This window comes from Mesitornis unicolor, unplaced genomic scaffold (genome assembly GCF_000695765.1).
Source record: "Mesitornis unicolor isolate BGI_N332 unplaced genomic scaffold, ASM69576v1 scaffold14135, whole genome shotgun sequence".
Classification (NCBI taxonomy): Eukaryota; Metazoa; Chordata; class Aves; order Mesitornithiformes; family Mesitornithidae; genus Mesitornis; species Mesitornis unicolor.
This window is the reverse complement of record NW_010186320.1, coordinates 58,862-81,375: the sequence shown is the minus strand read 5'-3', so window position 1 is coordinate 81,375 and position 22,514 is coordinate 58,862. Positions and strand designations below refer to the sequence as shown.

At 40.9% G+C, this 22,514-nt stretch overlaps 1 protein-coding gene across 1 annotated transcript in view; it reads left to right on the top strand.

The window, feature by feature from the left end:
• Positions 1 to 6,253: 6,253 nt before the first annotated feature.
• The window catches only part of FSTL4 (follistatin-like 4), a gene marked incomplete at its 5' end in the record, with an annotated part of 39,545 nt that continues 23,284 nt past the window's right edge, over positions 6,254 to 22,514 (top strand). Inside the window, 2 exons of the mRNA XM_010185118.1 lie at positions 6,254 to 6,420; positions 19,963 to 20,083. Coding sequence (XP_010183420.1) covers positions 6,254 to 6,420; positions 19,963 to 20,083 — 288 coding nt within the window. The remainder of the gene's footprint in view (positions 6,421 to 19,962; positions 20,084 to 22,514) is intronic.

Genomic DNA, 22,514 nt, shown 5'->3' with positions numbered 1-22,514 from the left:
GTTGTTAATTAATAACATAAACTTTTTAGTAGCATGACTGGCTTTCCTCTAATTCTACGTTGGCATTCAGAAAATGGAGTTTTATTTTGAGGCTGGGTGATGGATAGTCCTCTCACCTGGCTCTGGACAAGTGAGAAGGCAGCAAATGCATCTAGGTAAAACTGGCTTTTGAACCTTAATAACCAGCAAAATGTGATAGCATGGCAACATTTCTCCTGGTGATAGTCCTAAAAACAGTCAGTGTGACAGGTTGCAAAGGCATGCAAACCCAGGGTGATTTATATACTATGGGTTTTAATAATTCATTTATTTGGTCTATAGAGTAGGATAGAGACTAAATCAAATGCTAATATGAGTAATTTATAAGGATATTATACAGTGCTTTACAGATTCAGACCCACTGTGAACTGCTCTTCATTTCTTTTAATCTCTCTCTGCAGTGCCTAATTAGGTGACTACATCTCATCCCAGGGTCTCCCAAACAGTATCGCCAGAACCACTCTTTGACTGGCCAGATCTCATGTTAATGGTGTGTTTATAAATACATCTCACACGTAACATGGTCATTTAAAATCCATTAACTGCAGTCAGCTCAGATTTAAAAGGTTCTTAAATTGCTCTCCCCTCTCTATGCAAAGCAAAATACATCTCATCAAAATTATTGGGGGGAAAAATAATTATAAAAGGTAAATCCTGGTTTTTTCCTCTTACCCATTTAATTGTTTTGATTTTCTTCACTCAGCGCCTCACCTGAGAATATATTCAGGTAGAGAAGACTTCCTTCTATTGAAACAAACACTGGGATCACCATTGACCTTCATGCTGCAGCATTGGGCCACAAGGCAGTAAACAGATTTTACTAATGCAATGCCATGCAAAAACACAGCTGCATGACTTGGGGAATTGAGTGGAGGCTGAAGTTTGCATCTCATTAAATCAATCCTGACTTGAACTGTTGCTGGAGAAACTTGATGCATTTAGGGCATGCTTCAGTTCACAAACAAAAGGTCACTTTGCTCAGGAGCATTGATTTGGGGGCAAGAATCTCTGTTTGAGACTTTCTTAGCCAGCCATCCTCCCCTTGCTTCAAACAAGGCTACACTTTGGTTCATTGTCTCCCCACTGAGAGCAAGTTACAGGGTTAAAAAGGTATTGCCTCATCCCATAAGCAGAATCTAAGCAATAGTAACTTGCTCAATATTCTGTTTTAGCAAGACAAGATATCTGTGAACAAGTGTAACAATGATTAAAGGTGGTAACAATGTATTAAAAAGTGTATGTTCTTTAGATTTAAGGGAAAAGATCTAATTAATGATATTAAGCACTTTTTAAAGTGTGAAATCTCTTTCTGCATGTAGTGTAGCAGGAGCAAAGGCAGGCAGGCAACCGACATTTACTATGTAAATTTTCTCCACACAGCGCTAAATCAATGAGTTTTTCTCCATAGATGCTCATTCCAGGTTGCTCCCTATAATGACCTCAATTATACATGTCTTCATTGTGAAATTATGATTGCCTTTGGCGGGCTGCAAATGACAGCAGAGAAAGATTTCCATGATAAAACAGCACAACAAGCAATACCTGCTCGTGTTAGTATGCACAGCTTGCAAAGGTGCAGTGCATCTCACGCTTAGCACCTTCGGAAATAAAATTGGAGCAGAGGAGGGGCTGAGGAAAATGTTCGACAGTATCTTGACATTTTTAACAAGAAAAGGAATTAGTAAGACTTCTCATTCTCAAATGTGTTGCCATGGGACCTGGTATTGCAAGAAATTTAACGTAAGAACATTGGAATGGCTATGCCTGGGTCACCAAAGGTCCACAGTGCTTTGCAGCCTCTCTCAGACGGAATATAATAGCATATAGAAAAGGTGTGAGAGTCAGGACACCGCGATCCTTGCCCTCAGTAACCTCTTGATGCCAATCGCTGGCATGCAGGGGTGATCCCTCACCCTCCTGAATGGGGGAGAAAGGTTTGAAGATGGCACTGCCCTAGTTCCTGGTGCTGCACAGTTTTCAGGAGCTGAGCTGCTGTCATCACCAGAGTTTGCAGTGTCCTGACCACCTTGTACTGACCTCGATTTTGTTCTACATTTGGCAATGTAGAATGTTCTACATTTGGCAACAATACCTGATGAGAGATTACTGCAGGACCTCTGATACACAGAGCCACCATTACACCCATTCCTTCCCAAAGGTGGCTTAGGAAGGCTTTATCCCTGTCTTGAACTATTAAAAGTTGAGTCAAAACTGATAGCATCGCATTCTCTGGTGGCAGAGTAGTTTTCAGGAACCTTTTTTTATTCCCAGCTGGAGTAGACTGAGAAGTTGCGTCAACTGAAATCCCAGAGAGGAGTACCAAGTTTGATGTGACTTGATAAATATGATCGGTTAGGACTGATACTGGTTGAATCTATTGAATATAGAAAGCTATTTTGTATGCATCATCCTGCAGAATTTCCAAATGAACATAAAATTGCTTGATTTTAGTAACAAATGCCATTCCAGCCTGTGTTCTGCAAGTGAGTGCATTTGTTCTGTTCAGTTTTATGTGTGTGGTAAAAATCCTTTTATATCCTAAAGGTTTTTAAAAATAAAATGAACAGTGTTCAATACTTAATCTAGAGGCTCTGCACAAAATCATTATGGTGACTTGAATAATTTGTGCACGTAATCCAACTAGCATCACTGTGTCTGAGCTCTATAGCTTAAATACAAGATTCTGAGGGTTTTTTAAGATTTTTTAAAAGCCTAGCCCTTGCATCCTCTTAGGAAATCTGTTTCCTCCCCAATACACCTGGTTAAGTAAGGAAATATTTTCTATTTATAACAATAAAGCAGTTACTAAAGCCACGCAAAATAAAGCTGTATTAGCAGAAAGGCTTTTAGATGTTAATAAGATGCCCTCAAACATAGTCCATAGAAATACTCAAAAAAGGAGTGTGTTTGTATTGCTAAAGTGGTTTGCACTAATTACATGCTTTAGCATAAAAAGTCATCTTTTGTCCTGATATGGTTCATCCAAGAATGGCAGCTATGCAAGGTGTCTTCTTAATTAAAAGTTAATGTATTTTTCATTAGTGCGCTTCTAAAATGTAAAGCCAAAGCCTCTTTAGCTGTCATTTGCAAGATGAGCAGGGAGTCTTAAATTTTACTGTAACAAAACACTCAAAAAATATTGCTGAAGTGGGAACTGATGGGAGCCCAGCGTGAAACAGGGAACTCAAGGCAGTGTGAGAAACAGCAGAAGGAATTAAGGAAAACGGCAGTAAGACGAAAAAATCATTCTCTCGTAAATGAATGACCCTCTATTTCATTCTCCTAAAGAAAAGATGTCCTCATTAGCCCTACACCATGCTACAAATTATTGTAATTATCAGTTCTTTATCCTGTCAAGTGCACTCCAAATATTTCATTCGTAAAAAGAAGCTCTGTTTTCTGCAGAAACTCCTCATTATTCACCCCTGTGTGCCGTTCCCGTGCTCCAGGCAGCTGGTGGAGGGTGGTGGGATGGGACATCACCCTCCTGTGGCTGCTGTCCGTGCTCCTGAGTAGCAGCGGCTCTGATCTCCTCCAGCAGGTACCGAGGGCGACGCAATTTTGTGACGTATGATCTATTCCCGGCTTTGCTGCTAACCTGCTCAGTGACCTTGGGTGGTTAATGTTCTCCCTCCCTTTCCCATCTTTCTCCATCTCCTCATTTGGATCTTCTGGTTTCAGGTGTAGAAACTGCTTGATGGTTTGACTGTGTCAGGCCTTCTTCTCATTTAGTGCATATACGAGCCACTGCAACCCAAATAATAGCAGTATGTTGGTCAAACATTCCTATTTTTGATCAACCATATATCAGAACTATAGCTACCATTTCTTTTCAACAGCTTGTGCTTTTTCTAAAATAGCTCTAGGAATATTAAGTGGGAGAACAGCTAATCGCTGGCAGACATGACATGCAATGCTGTATTGATCTCTGCAGCCCCACGCCAGCCTCAGATCTACGGTAGTGAATGCAATTTGTGGCAGAATCAATTAACTTCTCACTTAGGTGGAAAAAGCAGGAAGAGGAAGGATGTAGAACTGTTTGGGTAGCGTTGCGCAAGCAGATTTTGCACTAAATGTTCACAATCAGTTGCTAGACCAGTGCACTTCCAGGCTTCCTAAGGCTACTGAAATGTGCTGAATATTTTAGTGAACAGATTTAACAGATTTGCTAGTCAAAAACTGTTGAAGAAGTTTTTCCATTAGAGGGTATGAAGAGGCAGAAAATGATGCTTGCAAAAGTGGATGCTGGGGTTTTTTATTTTTATTCCATGCATTTCCATAGTGTAAGCCAAATAAAAGAGTGTAAGATTTTCCTACCAAAGCTGTTAACTTTTAAGACAAAATCACATTTTAAGCTGTGAACTGACATGATAAAAATGAGTGTTTGGATTCACTGAAAGTCAGCACTTTTTCAGAGAGCTGGAAGAAAGTGCACAAAACATTTAGATCTTGCCAACACAGATACACTGTGATACACAAATCTTGTGCAGGTCATAATGACAGAGATGAGAATCAAGCAAGCAGGATGAGGAGTGACTTTACCAGCTGATGGGAAGGAGTTACCTGACCCGCTGTATCTTTTTATAGAGTCTGCACTGCTTTTCTCAAAGCAGTGTGTGGCCTTAGGTGTGGTAGCATCGGTCTTTCTGATCCCTGTTTTGCCACAGTTAATGCCAGTGGACATAAGGAGGGGCCTTCGTGTCACAGAATCACAGAACGTTAGGGATTGGAAGGGACCTCAAAAGCACATCCAGTCCAATCCCCCTGCCGGAGCAGGAACACCCAGATGAGGTTACACAGGAAGGCGTCCAGGCGGGTTTTGAATGTCTGCAGAGAAGGAGACTCCACAACCTCTCTGGGCAGCCTGGTCCAGTGCTCTGTCACCCTCACTGAGAAGAAGTTTCTTCTCAAATTGAAGTGGAACCTCCTGTGTTCCAGTTTGTGTCCGTTACCCCTTGTCCTATCATTGTTTGTCACCGAGAAGAGCCTGGCTCCATCCTCGTGACACTCACCCTTTAAATATTTATAAACATGAATGAGGTCTCCCCTCAGTCTCCTCTTCTGCAAACTAAAGAGACCCAGCTCCCTCAGCCGCTCCTCATAAGGGAGATGCTCCACTCCCTTGATCATCTTTGTAGCCCTACGCTGGACTCTCTCCAGCAGTTCCCTGTCCTTCTTGAACTGAGGGTCAGGAGAGGGTGTTTCGTTCCCCAGCCCAAATTTCAGAGTTGGCTGAAGCAATGTAACACCGAAGTGCTGTGAACATTCCCCGTTTGTCTCAATGGGCCATTAGCTTGAAAGACCAGTTTTCAGCATTTGTACGCAATAGTTTCAAGGCTTTCATATTGCAGAACCTATGAATGAGAGTAAGCAAAAAACTTCATGTAAAAATTGTGAATATAGCGGCCTTGACAATGTGGCTTCATTGCTCTGTTGCTGACTGACTTCTTCTGAAATGCTTAATAATGACAATTTGCACCCAAGGTAGTTCTGGTATTAAATGTCTTACCCATCTGTGTGGCCACACATGGCAAAATACACAGACACATATTGTGAGCACTGAACGGAAGGAAATAATGTGACATTGGTGTGGTTTCAGAAGGATGTCGGTGTGGTTTTCAGTAGGGTCTGCTGCCTTGGGTATTTTCTTTCAAAGCTTCTCACTCCTTAGATGGAACATCTGTATCTCACACGCCATAGGGGGCTGCATTACATAAAGGAATTTTCATGCTTGGTGACTTCCCAATATTTGGACAGTTTAAGATTGGATATTTCAGTGACAACAGTTTTACTTTGATTTTGCTTCGTCAAGAAAAGAACCTGACTCATTCTTGTGCCTTTTCAAAGGACCTTGGCAGGAGTTCTCTAGAGAAACAAACCCAGACAGTCTCAAGCAGGAGAGCCTTTGCTTGTCCTCCTGTTGTTGACTGCTTTGTAGATTAAATATTGCACCCAGGTTTGCCAGAGTGCTTAGTGCCATAATGCCACAACTACCACTAGACGTCTCAGGAAAATAATGTAGGAAATCAGGTTGGGGTGGATTCAGTTGCTATATCTTTTATATGCCTTTTTTTTTAAGGTTTTTTTTCCAACACAGTTATCCATCTCCTTGCCAGAAACACATAGTTATTCCTAGAATGAAGAAGAAGGGAGGCAGAGTGGGAAGAGGGGGAACAGCTTCCCTTTGTAGTATTCACTGTTGTTCCTTTTGCAGAGGTGGTTCGGCTGAGCCTGCCAGAGGACCAGAAGATCAGCGTTACCACCATCACGGTTGGCCTGAGCACCGTTCTGACGTGCAACATCCGTGGCGCGCTGCGGCCCCCCATCATCTGGAAGCGCAACGGCGTCATCCTCAACTTCCTTGACTTGGAGGATATCAACGTAAGTCCTGAATTACTCTTGTTTTCTTTTTAGAGCACTGAATATGACTTCATTTAACAGATGATAGTTTTAAGGCAACAAGTTTTATCTTATTATTATTATGGAAACTGGAAGCTGGTGTGGTATTTTGTTTTTATGTGACTATGTCTCAGGAATAGAAGCAAAACAACATATATGCAGCTGAAAGCAAGGTTACTTGGAATATGTTATTATTAAATTAAAGCTCGGTACTGTAATAACCCAGCACTTACACAGAACTGGTACTTAATCCTTTGTTGCTCATTCAGTTTGGTGCACCCTGTGGTCCATGGACAGCAGCCCTGGAAACCCAGGGCTCTAGCAGCTCTACAGACCATTAACTCCTCAGGCATCTCATTCCCAGTACAAAGAAACAGGTTCATCAAGAGCATGAAACAGTACATTTATGGTTGGCAATTAAATCTCTCCTCTACCTAAATCAAGTAATATGTTTTTATCCCTGTTCCTCCTGTTTCACTTGCCTTTCAGCCAATTCTCATATCTCATTCCTTTGCGACTGTTTCTGATGAGGAGTTTAAAATATGAGATTATTCAGCAGGGTGTGGCAATACCCTTGCAGGAAGATGAATCTCTTTTAATTTAGAGTACTGGTCTGATGCGTGAGTCATAGTTTGTAGTAAAGACAATACCTGAATAATGGTATAAAATTACTCATTTATTTAATAACATTTAATTATGGAGAGAGTGGAAAGTAGTGTACAAAAAATACGGTCTATATTTCATTTCTCTTTGCATTAAAGTACATAGTAAATCAGGTTTTATTTTAATTACACTACAGCCAGATTTGATTTATATTTTTGTTCAGCTCTTGTTAATTTGATAACCACTCAATTCAGTGTTGCTACAGTCAATACTGCAGCTCCCTAAATTGTTGTGTATCCAAGATTGCTGAAATCCTTTGTTTTACTCTTCTGCATTAATACGTTAAAATTACAGCACATAGAACATGGGTTGTGCACCACAACTTGGTGCATTATTTGTTGACTCTACCTTAGCAGGGAAATAATGTACACTACATGTAGGTGATTACTGTGTGCACTAACTCAGTAATTACAACCCTCTAAACATTCTTTTCTTTTCATCAAAGCAATTATTACCCTTTTAAAATGCATTTCTTGTCAGCATTTGGAGCATGACATTGAAATGCAACATGAATCCAGCAAACATCCCTCTGCGAGATTGGCACAGGACCATACAGGAACCATAACAGGGAGGCGCAGGATTGCAAAGCCAGCCCAAAGCTGGTGTACCTGACCAGATTTCTTATAGACATTTGTCAGTGCCAGGGTTAGAGTGAGGACCTTCAGGTCACTGGCACTGAAAATACATGGAGCATGCCAAGCTGTGATGTGCAAGGTCAGACATTCCCTGCTGTAGTTGGAGCGTGGCGTAACGAGCTATGCAGGTGGTTGACCTGGCAGCTTATTGCCTGTACCACCTTGAGCAAATATTCTACAGAAGAGAAGAATTACTTGACACAGATTAAGTTTAGTAAAGATTGCACACAGAATCACAGAACGTTAGGGATTGGAAGGGACCTCAAAAGATCATCTAGTCCAATCCCCCTGCCGGAGCAGGAACGCCTAGATGAGGTTGCACAGGAAGGCGTCCAGGCGGGTTTTGAATGTCTCCAGAGAAGGAGACTCCACAACCTCTCTGGGCAGCCTGTTCCAGTGCTCTGTCACCCTCACTGAGAAGAAGTCAACATTACCACCTTGAGCAAATATTCTACAGAAGAGATAAATTACTTGACACGGATTAAGTTTAGTAAAGATTGCACACACTGCCAACAAGCTTAGATTAATCTGTAGTTAGCAAATTCAACAGCTTTGCATGATTAGAGTCTAGAACTCTGAGATGTTGTGGTTTTAGGCTCAGTTTTGTTGCTCGGTTCAAGACTGAACTTGAGTTAGAAGCGAGGTTCAGCTGTTCTGAAAACTTATTTCCACACACTCTGGAGGTTCAAGAGTGGTCTTAGAATTTTGGGGCCAAAAATAATGAAAATTCCAGTTATTCATCTTACTTTAAGATTAGAAACTTATGTGTGAACTGGACACAAAATGACAGTCCAGGAATTGGAGGACAAATACATCCTTGAAGGATGGACAGCACATGTCTCTGAGGCTTCATTTGCAACTCCTGCTATTTTAAATAGGATTTTGAAAAGTAAGTTTTCAGGCTGAAATGACACTTTCTCCCTTATTTAGCACTAGCCCAAGTGGATTTCTGGTTTACTTATAAGTAATTCTCACTGACTATCGTATGTTAAGAGGAAGGGTTATGTTTTTGCACATAAACTGATTCCTGAATGATTCGACACCTCCTAGGACAGTACCATGTAATACAGCAGAAGAAAACTAATCACTTTTTGAGCTGTTTGAAATAGTATGTCACTGAGAAACTGTATCAAAGGAGCACTCTGAGATTCTTAGAAGGAGGAAAAACAAGATTTATGCCTCAGTTTTAATGTTTCACCTTGACAATCTCTATCACCTTGTCATGTAACACCTGCTACTAGTGCACATCAACTTTTTCATCTAATAAAAACCTCCACACCTTTTTTATCTTTATTTAAACTGTGAAGTTTTTGATGTTCTGGTTACTTGAGGTGACACAATTTGGGGATTACCATCTTTTGTTTTCCTTTTCCACTGTGGGCGATCTGTTGGACTCTTGAACTCAGGTGTGTCCCCTCTTTGGCTACCGAGGATGGGCACCTGCATTTCTGAAGCACGTGTTTGTAGCAGGGATGAGGACAGGGTCCTTCAGCTGGTAAATCCAGTCTTTTTATTTAGATTAATCGCAAGTTTAAATATTTCTGTACTCATGGGACATCAGCCACATTCATCGGCAGCACGGACACGCTTCTGTTTGGGGTTGATACTTGTGTGTAGCATGGAAGTAGCATTAATGTTTTGAGGTTTGCAATGTGAAAATAGGTGCACGTTCAACAGCATGGGTCAGGGTGGGTGGCAAAAGACGGTTCAAAGCTTCAGCCTTTCGTGGGTACAGAAACTCACATTAAACAATAATCTGTTTAAAGACATCGACAGCAGGAAAGTAAAGGCGGTGTGCTTCTTAATATACTTGAAGTCAGTTAATTAAATTACTTCAGTTTTCTTTTAGTATGCCTCAAGCAGCAACTCGATTGCATTTCTGCTTTTCACAATAAGGTTAGCAATTTGGCTAATTGGAAGTGCAACAGGAGATTAATTGTACCTTTTTAACTTCAAGAAAATCCTCCCTGCTCCTGGCAGAGTGGTAATCACCTACAAACCTACAGGATATTCGCACACTTGGAAAAATCCTCGTATTATATTTCAATTATATTCTTTCTCTTCTAAATGCTAATTCAGGAAATCAGATAAAATAGAAGCTCAATTCTGGAAAAAACAAAATTCTTTCGAAATGGTGTGAGCAGCAGCACAGGAGAGGCACAGCTGAAAAGTCCTCTGTGGCTTTATTCTCTCCAAATTCATGACAAATGTGATATGAGAAGGTTGACTCTGTTCCAGATTAATACTAGAAGTGACAAAGATGGTCAACAAAAACCTGGATGATCCTAAATTTGCGCAGAACTGAAAGGTTGAAGTTTACTGTAAAGCCTGATTGTTTAAGTTCATTACTTAAATCATTTTTATGTGATATCTTGATTGGCAACAAAATATGAATAACTTTTCATTGCTCTCTTAATCAGAAGCTTTCATAAGCAACATATTAATAATTTGTCTTGTCCTGGCCGTGAAGAACTCTGTTAATGCGTTGTCACATAGCTATTGCAGAAGAGCCGTCTTAATGGTATACGTAATTAAACTATCTTTCTTGCAAACATTTAAGATTGCTTTTAGCATAAAAATATTATTTATCCATAAACTATACATCCATATTATTTATCCATTAGAAGTCCCTTTGGAGTCATACTTTAAAAAGTCACATCAACTTTTCTCATGCAGAAAATAACTATAATGTAGCTGAAACTGATAAGATTGTGATAGCTATGAATTGATTTCCGACTGCAAATAGTGAAGTGTTTAAAATGTGTCATCTTTCAAAATAATATACTTTTGTCCCCTAGACAAGCAGTTTGTTTTTCCCAAATATGTGATTATGAAAGCATTCCTAAATTTGAAAATATAATAAACTCCTCGTGGAGTCAGATTTATTTATACAGTACTTATAGGATATTGTTTCACATGATTGGACATTATCTCCAATGAAACATACGTACATTTATAAACAAAATTTACAAACAAAAGTTTATTCTCCAGAAGCATGGTGAAAGCATATGCAAACAACAGAGAAGAGAATATTACCATAAGAAAACAAATGTTATGGAACTGAGGTAGATAAGAATTTGGTGAATTACCAAGTGTAATGCAGGTAGCTAGAACATAAATTCATTAGTATCTGTTGTTATTCATTTCATACTAAACCATGCACTTTAACTCAAATCTGCATTAAAGTGTTAGTTCAAAAATAAGCTTTTCATTGCAATCATTGAAATAAGCGTTTCTTCATTTCTGCTGATGCAGAAGGGGATTAAAGGCAAGGAAGTGAGAGTGCTTTGCAGCTTTATGACTTGTCTTTCTCCTCGTTTGATGAAAACTCAATAATTGCCTTTAAAAAGCATGTTCCCACGAGTTAACAAAATGCAGCATTTTGCTTACTGTCATCACTTGTGCGTATCAATCAGCTCATCTTGCACAAAGTACATGGAGAAATGCCCAATAAGAAGTCCATGTGCCAAATTCTCAAAGAAACCTTGAATGTTCCTGTCCAAAAGACCCCCAGCACCAACTTCATGCATTTTCAGTTTTGTATTATAGCATTGGGATGTGACACAGGCTGAGAGGCAGGTGAGTAGAAGCTGTGATGAGACAAGTCCAGAGAGAAGCTGTTAAGTATGAGAATGAAGTCCCCAGATTGGGAAATGGCTGATGGGAGCACAGCAGCACGTCCTGCACGTGTCCAGTCCCCACGCATCTCCTCCGCCATTGCCTCCTGTCAAGGGAAGGAAGCTCAGTTGGAGAGACCTCTGCTCTCACCTTCAGCCATTCTTGTCTTTGTTAAGTCCGTGTGAAGAAAGTCTGCGTTTTGCTGTTGGGGTTCCTGTCGTCACCCAGGACGCCAGAGGCACCTGATACGTAGACTGAGTTTGGAAGTGCAAGTCCCTGCTTGGAGGAAAAGCGGTGATTCTCTTCTCCAAACAGGTTTTCCTCCTCCCCATACAAATGTATGTGTGCCTTACTCTAGCAGACTCCAAGCCTGCCTCCATCTCTGCCCACCAAACCCCTGCCAGGTCTACTACCACCTCCTAAATTGCTGATTGCTCGTACTCCACATCTGCCTGGGCACCCAGGAAGATTCACTGCTCTGCAAATCTCGTGGCTCTAACAAGATCTGTGCCTACCTGCCTCAATACACATTTCATGCATGTTCATTTAAATGCTCATCTTTCCTTTGTATTTGAAACCCAAAGCAAATGGCCAACCTTTAAAAGTGCAAGTCACTTGGATTAGATTTCTCATTGAAACAGGCTGTGTGAAGGCGATATATCCCTGTTGATGTTTTAAATGTAGTTTCACTGTTAAATAATAAAAAGATCACGTGTGAATAACCCCACTTAATACCCTGCTAATCGAAATTGGGCCATTAAAATGATCAAATCCTGTTTCATCCTAGATGCTGTAATAATACAGCAATGGGAGTAAATTACAGGAAGTTGCATGTTTAAAGCCAAATTTTTTTCTCTTTCAGATCAAAGTTAAAGAAATTGCAAAGTGCTTATAGTATCTTGGGTATTTGCAGTCTCTAAAATAGAGATTAAGTGGAACATTAATATTTACAATATTTTCAGAATATATATGTGTGTTTATATATAGAGAGAGATTGAGTTTACATACATAAACGCTCTCACTTTGCTACAATGAAGATCACAGAACTTGTATCCACTTGTGGATACAAACTTTGTAGGTGATCATTGCAAAAGCAGAAATACCTTCATGGAGATTGATTATCTCCATGAAATACCTTCAGGGAGGTGATTATCCCCCTGTACTTGGCACTGGTGAGGCCGCACCTCGAGTACTGTGTTCAGTTCTGGGCCCCTCACTATAAGAAGGATGTTGAGATTCTGGAGCGTGTTCAGAGAAGAGCCACAAGGATGGGGAGGGCTCTGGAGAACAAGCCTGATGAGGAGCGGCTGAGGGAACTGGGGTTGTTTAGCCTGGAGAAGAGAAGGCTGAGGGGAGACCTCATCACCACCTACAACTGCCTCAAGGGAGCTTGTAGAGAGGTGGGTGCTGGTCTCTTCTCCCAGGTGATGGGGGATAGAACAAGGGGAAACGGCACCAAGCTGTGCCAAGGGAGGTTCAGGTTGGAGATAAGGAGGAAGTTCTTTACTGAGAGGGTCGTCAGAGGCTGGAACAGGCTGCCCAGGGAGGTGGTGGAGTCACCATCCCTGGATGTATTTAAAAAGCGGGTAGACGAGGTACTTAGGGATATGGTTTAGGGGGTAGACAGGAACGGCTGGACATGATGATCTCAGAGGGCTTTTCCAACCAAGCGATTCTGTGATTCTGTGATTCTGTAAGACAATAGAGTTGTTCATGTGATCCTAAGTATGTGGTAGAGTTTAAGGTTTCACCTTCCTAAACATCCTGATTTTGTGGAGGAAGGGGTTGCTCCTGGAAGCCTGGGATGGTCTTGTTCTGCTTGTGTTTTTTAGAGACGTATAGGACACATACCTTGTGAAATTTTTGAGAAACCTAGCATGTTAGATGCAACTCCCCTGTAGATGAACCACATGCATTCTGTGTGGGTGTTATAACAGCAAAGCAGAATGATGAGTACAGTGTGAATCTTCTGAAAATGAGCAAGAAGAAAGGAGACCATCTGCTGTGAATTATTAAGGTAACTAGCCTGACATGCCTAAAAAATGCATTAGAAAAAAATTGAGAATGAGATTAATTAGGACTGTCTGAAATCAGTTGTGCTCTCCCATTCCTGCACTGTTGGAACTGATAATCGAATTACAGACCAAAATCTGTGAATCCCAGTTATCTACTTCTGTACTGTAGGGAGAAAGTTGGAGTTTATTAATATAATTTCCTCCCAAGATTGGTACTTATCTGTTCAGTCATGGTCTTTGCATTTTTCTGAAATGTCCAGTAGATCCAATTAATAGAAACATTTCACTAAACCCCCTCGTATGCTAATTCCTCCCCTCTAATAGCTCCATCAGGAAGTCCTACTATTGATTTTCCTTGTTATATTGTCTCTGAGTTTCTCAGGGTATAAAAATCATCCATTTTTATCTGTATTATAATTGCACAACTATCTAAAAAATTCATTTTCATATGTTCAAGCCAAAAACTTTTTGGCTCACCGGCAAAGTCTTATGTTGTGCTAAATTCTTTGAGCAGAAAGACAGAAAAAGATAATTTAATACCCCATCAGGCTGTGTTTGCAATGGTTTTCTGGCATTTGCTTAAGGCTGAATTTTTCTCCATGTAAATTACTAAAGTGATGCATGTGTAAAACCAAAACCAAATAATATTAATGAAGCATAAGTTCTCAGCTTGTCTCTGGAAATGAATTATTAAAAGCACCAAAGAAAGTGATTTAAGAGCCTATGACTAATTTAGTTTTTATTATTTTTATATGAGTCACTCATGAATCTATTGTAAAGAAGATCAGAGACATTTGATTAGTGTGGAGAAATCATTTTCAAAGTGATAGCCATTGTTGTAGATTTTGCATAATAATAATCTCATTAAATGCTTGGGTACATTTTGTTTTAAAATCCTGTAAACATTATCAGAGAGAGATTTCTAGGGCTCTGAGCATCAGGCAAGCTCTTTAAATGTGAACTTGTTAATGCATTTTCGTTGCTGTGCTGGTTACTATGAAACTGTGATGTCGGTTCTCTTTGTCTAGTGAAAAACCAGTGACACCAGATAGCCCCAGTGCCAGGACTGGTTTTGTCAGTAGGCACTGAAACCTCATGGAAAAGGCTCCCAGGTTCCATGGACTTGGTGGAAAGGGCTGGAAGGGAAAGGTTTGAAAGTGAAGTGAATTATTGTTGTTGTTGTTATTTAGAAAGAAATTGCAGCAACCAGTGGGATTCTCCTAAAAGAAAAAACCTTTCTGGGAGCTGCATTCTCTCTGTCCTTATGCTATGAACTCTTTTAAATCAGCATGGTGAGGGGGATATCAACCATCTGTGGGATGTATATTTGGAGCATTCAGTAGGGGTGGTTTAAAATCACTGTGTAGGCTTAAGACCGCATGGGCTGCAGTGTGTGTACCCCATAGCACTGCACGGCCATGTGCTGGCATTTGCCAATAGCTGGAGAGATGGGGAGGTTGTCTGGTTTTGTGTCGCTGTTCCTTCTTTCTATTTATAGCTATAAGGCAAGTCTTTTTTTTTCTCAAGTAACTGGTAGTTATGCTAAAAATAATAAGCCTGAATCTACTCGATGCTAATTCCTCTTCAAAATTCCTGGAAAACAAGAAACTTTACCAAAACTTTTAAAGTGTTATAAATATGTGTCCATCCTGTGTTGGGGTAACCCCAAGAAGTGTTAGAAAACTTCATGAAATGGGCAGAAAAGGTGGGTGGTCGGTGCCCCACACACCCCGGCATTGCCCCTGGCCCCCATCTCGCCAGCCCTGGGTCAAGGTGGGCTCCCTCTCCGGCAGCTGAATTCCTGGATGTCAGAGCAGGAGATCTGTGGCGTTACAGTCACAGATTGGATTTCACTGGAAACAGAATGTGAACAAGATTTACAAGCAATACGCAATGTTTTACACGTTTCTAAGCGTGGTGTCTCCGAAATGTGGCAGATTACATGACCGGGGAATGCATTAGAAAGGACGAATGGGATAAATAAATATGAAAAATCTTCTGTTTGGAAGACCGATGCCTTGGGTAATCAGGAGTGATGGAAAGGAAATACAATCCAAAAAAAAAAGTACATATCTGTTTTCTAAGATCTGCTTTGTTATTTTTTTAAACTGACTGTGTGCAGTAGCAACTTTTTTTTTTAGATTATGGAGCTGTTATCAACTTAAAATGCAGGGTGGTGCATTTCTTTAATCTTGAAAAGTTAAAACATATTCTGAGGTCACTTAATCAGTCCTTTATGTGAAGGGTAACTGCAAGACATAAAAGCAGCTTGTGAAGGGCAGAGAACTTTTTATTTGAAAAAAGGAGAGGAAACATGAGACAAACTGCTGGAGAAGTCAATTTATCATCTGCCAGTAGTCAGCCTTATCAATTATGAGAAACTATAAGCATGGCTTGCTGAATTATCTTTTTTTCTCAGAACGTATAACATTTTATAATGAAATTCATAAAACAGAGGTGAGGAACACCTTATCCTTATCTAGCTGCTTTGATGCAAGGCGCATCAGTTTGTGGGGTTAGAATGGTTTCTGCCTCAATTTCCATCACTTCTGTTTCTTCCTCTTCACAAGAAAATTCACCTTCAGTGGTAAATGAGAAAAACCATGTCCCCGAAGTTACTTTTTTGCCTTTCTCCTGATTGCTTGTCCTTTTTCACGGGATGATTGATAAAAAAGTTGCTGGGGGTAGGAGTAAGGGCAGTGCCAGCTCCCAGGGTGGGCACAGCCCCAAGATACTCTGCTTTAAAGTGGACAGTTTTCGGGGGACAAGTATTAAGTTACATCGTTCTTACAGATGTTTATGGCTCCCTCTGACTGCTTCCAGCCTCGTGGTAGCTTAGAAACCTGACTTTGCAAGCAAAAGCTATCTGAAGAAAGTCAAAGCACGTGAAATGTTTCCTCTGCCTTCTTCCAACACGAATTCTTCCAGTTACCTCTGCCCACCCCATCCTTGCCCCTGCCAGTTCTCCCGGCAGCCTTACATGCACATGTTTGGATGGAGGGATGGAGCTCAGAGCCTGAGACTCTAAAATATTTTGTGCTAAGCTGTTTCTGAGAACTTCTGTTCAAAAAGCTCCCACTTGCCTTATACACGTATTTGAGAGGCAAGAAGTCCTTACTGACCTGCGGTTCCTTATCAGCTTGATGAATTTGTGTGCAGCGCTGCGGTGTTACACCCTGTTGAGGACCGCTTCCCAGCAAACCAAAGCAGCAGCTAAGCGCGCTGTCAGTGTTAACTTACACCCTGGTGAATACAGTGAGCAGTGGCAAGAGGTTCACCAACAGAGCTCTAAGAGCTCCCAAAGGCAGTGCCGTATGGAGGGGGTGGAAATCTCCCAAATCCCAGGGCTGCCCACTGCCTGCCTGGGGTGGCTTCCCGCTGTGCTGCAGGGCTGCTGGCTGAGTTGAGCGTAAGATGTAGAGTTAGAGGCTATTAAAGAATCAAAGAGTCATCATTTCCTAATGCTCCAGGGCTTGGGTTTTTACAGCACTTCCAAATGAACCTTTATAAAATATACACAGAAAGTGCTTGTGCATAAGAATGCATGCATATATATAAAATGTAACTGTGAAATCCTAATGTACTAATTATATCCACAGGGAAACATAAGAGGAAACCATGAGCTGCAATAAATAAACACACAGAAAGAGTCATTAATTCGTTAGAAAATTCACTGTTCTTTTTGTAGCAACAAAAGGTTCAGTGTTGAACCTAGATTTCATAATAACTTTTTTCATCCCACATCTAATACTGGTCATTCTTAAACACATTGTGCTCTTACTTGAATTTACTATGTGTGTGCAAGTTCTAATACAGGGCGGATAATTTCCTTCTGTGCCTGACATAAATGATACGGTGTTAACCTAAATCATATCTGATAACCTTCTTTAAGTGCTAGAAGTCAGAAAATAGTTTTTAAGAGTCATAAACCATGCTTTTACCAATATAAGCTTCTCTTTACAAGAAAAAGGCATTTGGAGAGGAAGAGAGGAATACTATAATCTTGCATCAGTTTGTTTTTGCAAAGGTCTTTACGTATATTAATACATTTGTATGCATTGGAAAAAACAGATCATCCATAAAAAGACAATTACAGAGCACAAACCAAACATTCATAATATTTTTCTGAGATATCTTAAAGGAAGCAACATACTTAAAACAGAGAAGATTTTATTGTCCTGTTTCTTCCACATCTCCTTATGAATCATTCCATTAAAGTAGCCATCCTGCTTTTATTGATCTAAACTCATTTTGAGTTGCTTTGGGATTAACTTTAAAAACTGTTATTAGGTCCTCTCCACTGCAAACACTTTCTCTCTTTCATGCAGATATCATTTGAACAGAATTGATACCTTTTCTATTTGCAGTTACTCATGCATCTTTACTTTCTGGCAGGAAAGATCTAGCTGACCAGAAAATAGGCAAATGCTTGAAATGGGAATTTTTTAGTAGATATTTGTAATAATGTATTGGGTAGCCTAACCAGCTTGCCCCACAGTGGAGATGCCAAATCTGCCTGACACCCAAGGCGACAGTAATATCTGAGCTGCTTTTGATTACAGATCATGAATTTCAGGATCATTTATGGATTTATTCTTTTTCCTTATAATTGTTCATACATTTACATGCTGGGGCAGCACACGTCTTAGGGTGGCAGATAGCTGAACTGGGTTGGTTGTGTGTGTACTCTCTCAGGTCAAGATCTGTGCTTTGGGAAGGGTTGTCCTGCCTGTAAACACTCTATTTCTTGGTGCTCACTCTCAATCTGCCTCATAACATGTCTAAAAATTCGGCAAGCTCCCAAACTTCCCTTCACCCCTGCCAGTTGCTGGCCTGCCACTGAAAGGCGAGGCATGAAGACATTTCTCTGGTGCCAGACAGAAGTTATCTTGGAGAAGATTCAAAAGCCAGCAAAAGTAGTGCCAGATGAATACCATACTGCAGGAGATGGGCTTTCCTATAAGGGAGCCAACTGGCATTGCAAGTCTGCCTCAGGATTGTAGCTTCCTTTGAAAAATGTTCAAAGTGTCATGGAGACAGGAGAGCTTCAAACTGAAAAGCAGATGCACCCTGAAGAGGCAGAAAATGTGGGATATAAGGAGCCCCAAATGGTTGTGGTTTAGAAAGCAGCCCATCCAATGATCAAACAACTCTTGCTCATAACTTCTGAGCACTTGGCAGGGGGTTTGGCAGTAATAGCATGGATAAAGATGGTTCCTTGCAGCACTGGACCTGCCATAGGCACAGCAGGGAAAGGGAGCAGCATCAGCACCTCTGTGCCTGGATTCCCTTTCTCTGTCACAAAGAAGCTGGGACCCAAGTTCTTGATTCCCAGCTAGCAGAGTGAATTTGGATTCTTCTTTTATGCCATCCGCCCTGGGAGGTTTGATCAAGTTGTGTCGGAAGACCCTTGCTGTGAGTTTTCTCCTCCTCACCGCACTATGCTGCTGCACTGCCACATCGCTCCTGGAGGCTGTGCTGGACAGAGGTGGCAGCAGGCACAGCTCTGGGGAGGGGCTTTTCCTGTGCACCCCTTGGCTGCAGGTTGGCTTTCCACCTACACAGTGGAAATTTGAACAAAAAAAAGTCCTTGGGTTTTCATGAGCAAAACCACTCTTCAAAACTCACCCTGTTGTACTGGGTTTGTGCTACCCTGATTCTAAATTGAATTTTCCCATACTTTTGCATTGAGAGTTTTGCTTAGCATGCTCTAAACTCTGCAAAGGGTTTAGTTTAGCGTGCTTCACACATGCAGCTAATTACAGGAAAATCTTTCCTTAAGCTCATTAACTTTTTCAAATGTATTCTTCTGGGTTTGCATAGAAGTACAAACATTCTGGAGCTGCAAGTATCTGAACTTTATGGAGTAACAAGAGAAGCTGCTTTGTATACCCATCAGTGCTGTGGTTCTGTGGGCTATAATTTGAAATAAATTCTGAAGCTGGGCACTTGTGCAACATACTCAAGTGCCAAAACCTCTCTACTAACTCTTATTCTCTCCATCTATAAGCGAAAATTGAAGTAATGCAGAGCAGATCTGGGAACATGAAGAGGATAAAGAAAGATACTTGTTGAGCAGTTACAGATCAAAACAAGTTTCTTTGAGAAGATGCTTTTTGTCTTCTACCATGTCTCCTGCCTGTCTGAGATAAGCAGCAAATGGTTTCAGTTCTTTCTCATGAAGTCTCAAGGTTACAGTGCATTTTCTAAAAACTGACATAGACAAAGGAAACTTTAACCCAGCTAGAAGTAAGTATTTTATGTATCTGAGGTTAACGGGTAGATATTAAATTTCCCCATAAATTAAACAGCTGGAGATTGCCGTCTTTTTTATGTGCAAAGAGCACCTTGTTAGCAACCAGCACAAAAGTTCATGTTCTCAGATGAGTTACTTTGCCTTACTCTTAAATTGCCGCTCGTTTTCTCCCTGCGTGTTGATTTATGAACTTTAAAAACTTACTGTTCAAAATTCAAGCTGTGTTCGCAAGCTGCAATGCTTTCAAAACCACAGAACAGGTAGTCTCCCTTCGTGCAGTGTTTAAAATACTTTTACTAAATAATAAGGTACCTTTTCTGTCTTTTGTTACATGCAGGATTTTGGAGAAGACGATTCCCTCTACATCACCAAGGTAACAACTATTCACATGGGCAATTACACCTGTCATGCCTACGGCTATGAAGAGCTGTATCAGACCCACATCCTTCAGGTGAATGGTTAGTAAATGGCATATATGATAATCCATGAAAACGTTCCTGTAAGCAAAGTTGCATGTTCATCTCATTTGCACAGAGACATGAAAAGCCACGCAGCAAATTGTCTGTGTACGAGAGCGAATGCAGCTCGGGGTTTGCTCACTCGGGCTGTCACACAGGCAGTCCGAAAAAAAGATACCAAGATGGGATGTGCCGAATTACCTGGGCTTTGGCAGGTATCCTAGCTGTAAAACAAGCTGTCAGTAACATTTCCGTAGAGTTAAGAGCAGTGTTTCAAAGCATCTCTTAGACTAATGACTGCTTTTGTCAACAGAAGTGTTGCTTCAATAATTTTCTTCTTCCAGAAAATATTTTCTGTTGTGTGAAATAGCCTAGGATATTTAGATAAATACAGCAGTGTTTCCAAACCTAGCTAGCTAACTCACAGCTATGTATCAAATTAGTACCTGCTTGTAGTCGGCTTGGTTCACTGAGGGCTATTTACATTGGCTAAAGATATGGCCCACTGGGTTGCAAAATGAGGGCAAACCATTTTGCAGGTGAGAGAATCACACAGGCCATATTCCAGCATCCTCATTCACCTCTGTCCCCTGGGCCACATTTACACCTGGTGGAACTCATATTCAGGCATTTGCTATCTTTCTTCTGACCTCAAACTCAGTCAGTCGGATTTAGTTTAAAATTACATTAGCTTAAACCGGCATTTCAGCGAGGGACCAGCCTGTGGAAATCCACCTCTTCAGCAGCAAAATCATTGTCTAACTTTAAACCCGTATTTGTATGTGCTAATGTGACTAGCAGCATCTCCAGAATAGGAGACAGGGTAAATCACTGCTCACTGGGGGCAGATTTTTGTGTGCTCTGGTATGAAAGTTTTTAGTTTTACAGTAAAATTCAGAGACTTTAATACAGAGGATATGTTATAAAGAAAATTAATTTTCAAGTTTTTCTCTAGATGTGTGCAGACCTCTACAAAGGAGAGCTGTCAGTTGGCAAGAGCGGATAGCTACACACAGGTTAACAGCGAGAGGCTGATACGGAGAGGAACAGTAAGAGGGGGTATTTGTGCACTCTAAGAAGTGCCATGGTGGATGTGGGGTTTAGGTTTGACTGCAGCTCAGGTCTTCTGGATGCCTGTAAGTGCTCCCCACCCACAGCGAGTACCTGGAAAAGAGCACGAAGCATCCAGTTGATTTGAATGAAAACTGCGTTAATGTTTCTACATAATAATTTTTCATCTTTTGAGACAGTAAACGGGCAAAGTCTCAGCAATGTGGATAACTAGATTGTGCATGCTGCAGCTGGGAAAATAGGTTTCCTTCCTCAAACTGCTATTTGTATGATGGATGGCAGTTGAAAGAAAAGCGAGCTAACAACTTAATCCCGTGTATATTATGTGATATATTATGAGGCCTGAATGGAGTTTAGCTGACAGACAACGATGTAGACTGTATCATCACGGAGAATATAAGGCCCAAAGGCTTTGAAACTAAAACCAGAATGAGAAGAAAGCCAAATGGAGTGTGGGGAGGGGTTGATTCGTTTCATACTCATGCCTGCCACTTAAATTTAACTTGTTGTTGGAAGATTTAATTTTCTTTTTAAGTGGAAGTTTCTCACCACAGCTGCCTGTGGTTTTTCTTACTAACAGAAGAACACTGTTACACAAAAACCCCACCTATCCATATTGGCTTTTTAATGTTGCTGTATAATCACTAAATACTGAAAAAAAAAAAAGCCGTGCATTCTGATATCAACCCAGGCTTGCTAGAAACACTGCAGGGTCTAGAAATCTTTGTCTTACAGCACCTGATATTCCCATGTGAGACGTTTGGCTTTGCAAAGCCTGGTTTTTGCAGTTCTCGATGGGCCTGTCTGGCTGCCGACATCACTGAATTCTCTCCTTTTCTGCCTGTGTTGTGGCTTCCTCCAGCAACTGATTGTTGGGGCAGCAGCACCAATGACAGGAAAGCATTGCTTACCTTCAGCTGCATGGTGGGGTTGCCAAGGCAGAGTCCTGCTCAGGAAATCCATCTCAGTTTTTAGTAACTTAGATGACAAATTGAGGAATTTCTCCTGACAGGAGTAGAGAGAAGAAGCTGAGCCGAGCTGAACTGAGGGAAGATGCTGAGAATCTAAGTATAGTTGATGGGTTCTGTTCAGCGCTGGGGATTGTCTCTGTCTGTCTATATCAAACTAAAAACTCCATCTCCAACACAGGAGGGTTTTTGTTGCTTTTCTGTATTGGACTAAAATTGTAAAGGAATGTGACAGAACCAAGTCAGCCAGAACTCGTGTGTATCTGTGTGCCCGTCTCCTTCAGGAAGGGACGGATACACTTTTAACATTAAAAACACAGGGGGTTTTTATTCTATGAAAACAATCAGATTTTTTTTCTTTTTAGTAGAAAGAGCTCCCAACTTTCTCTATT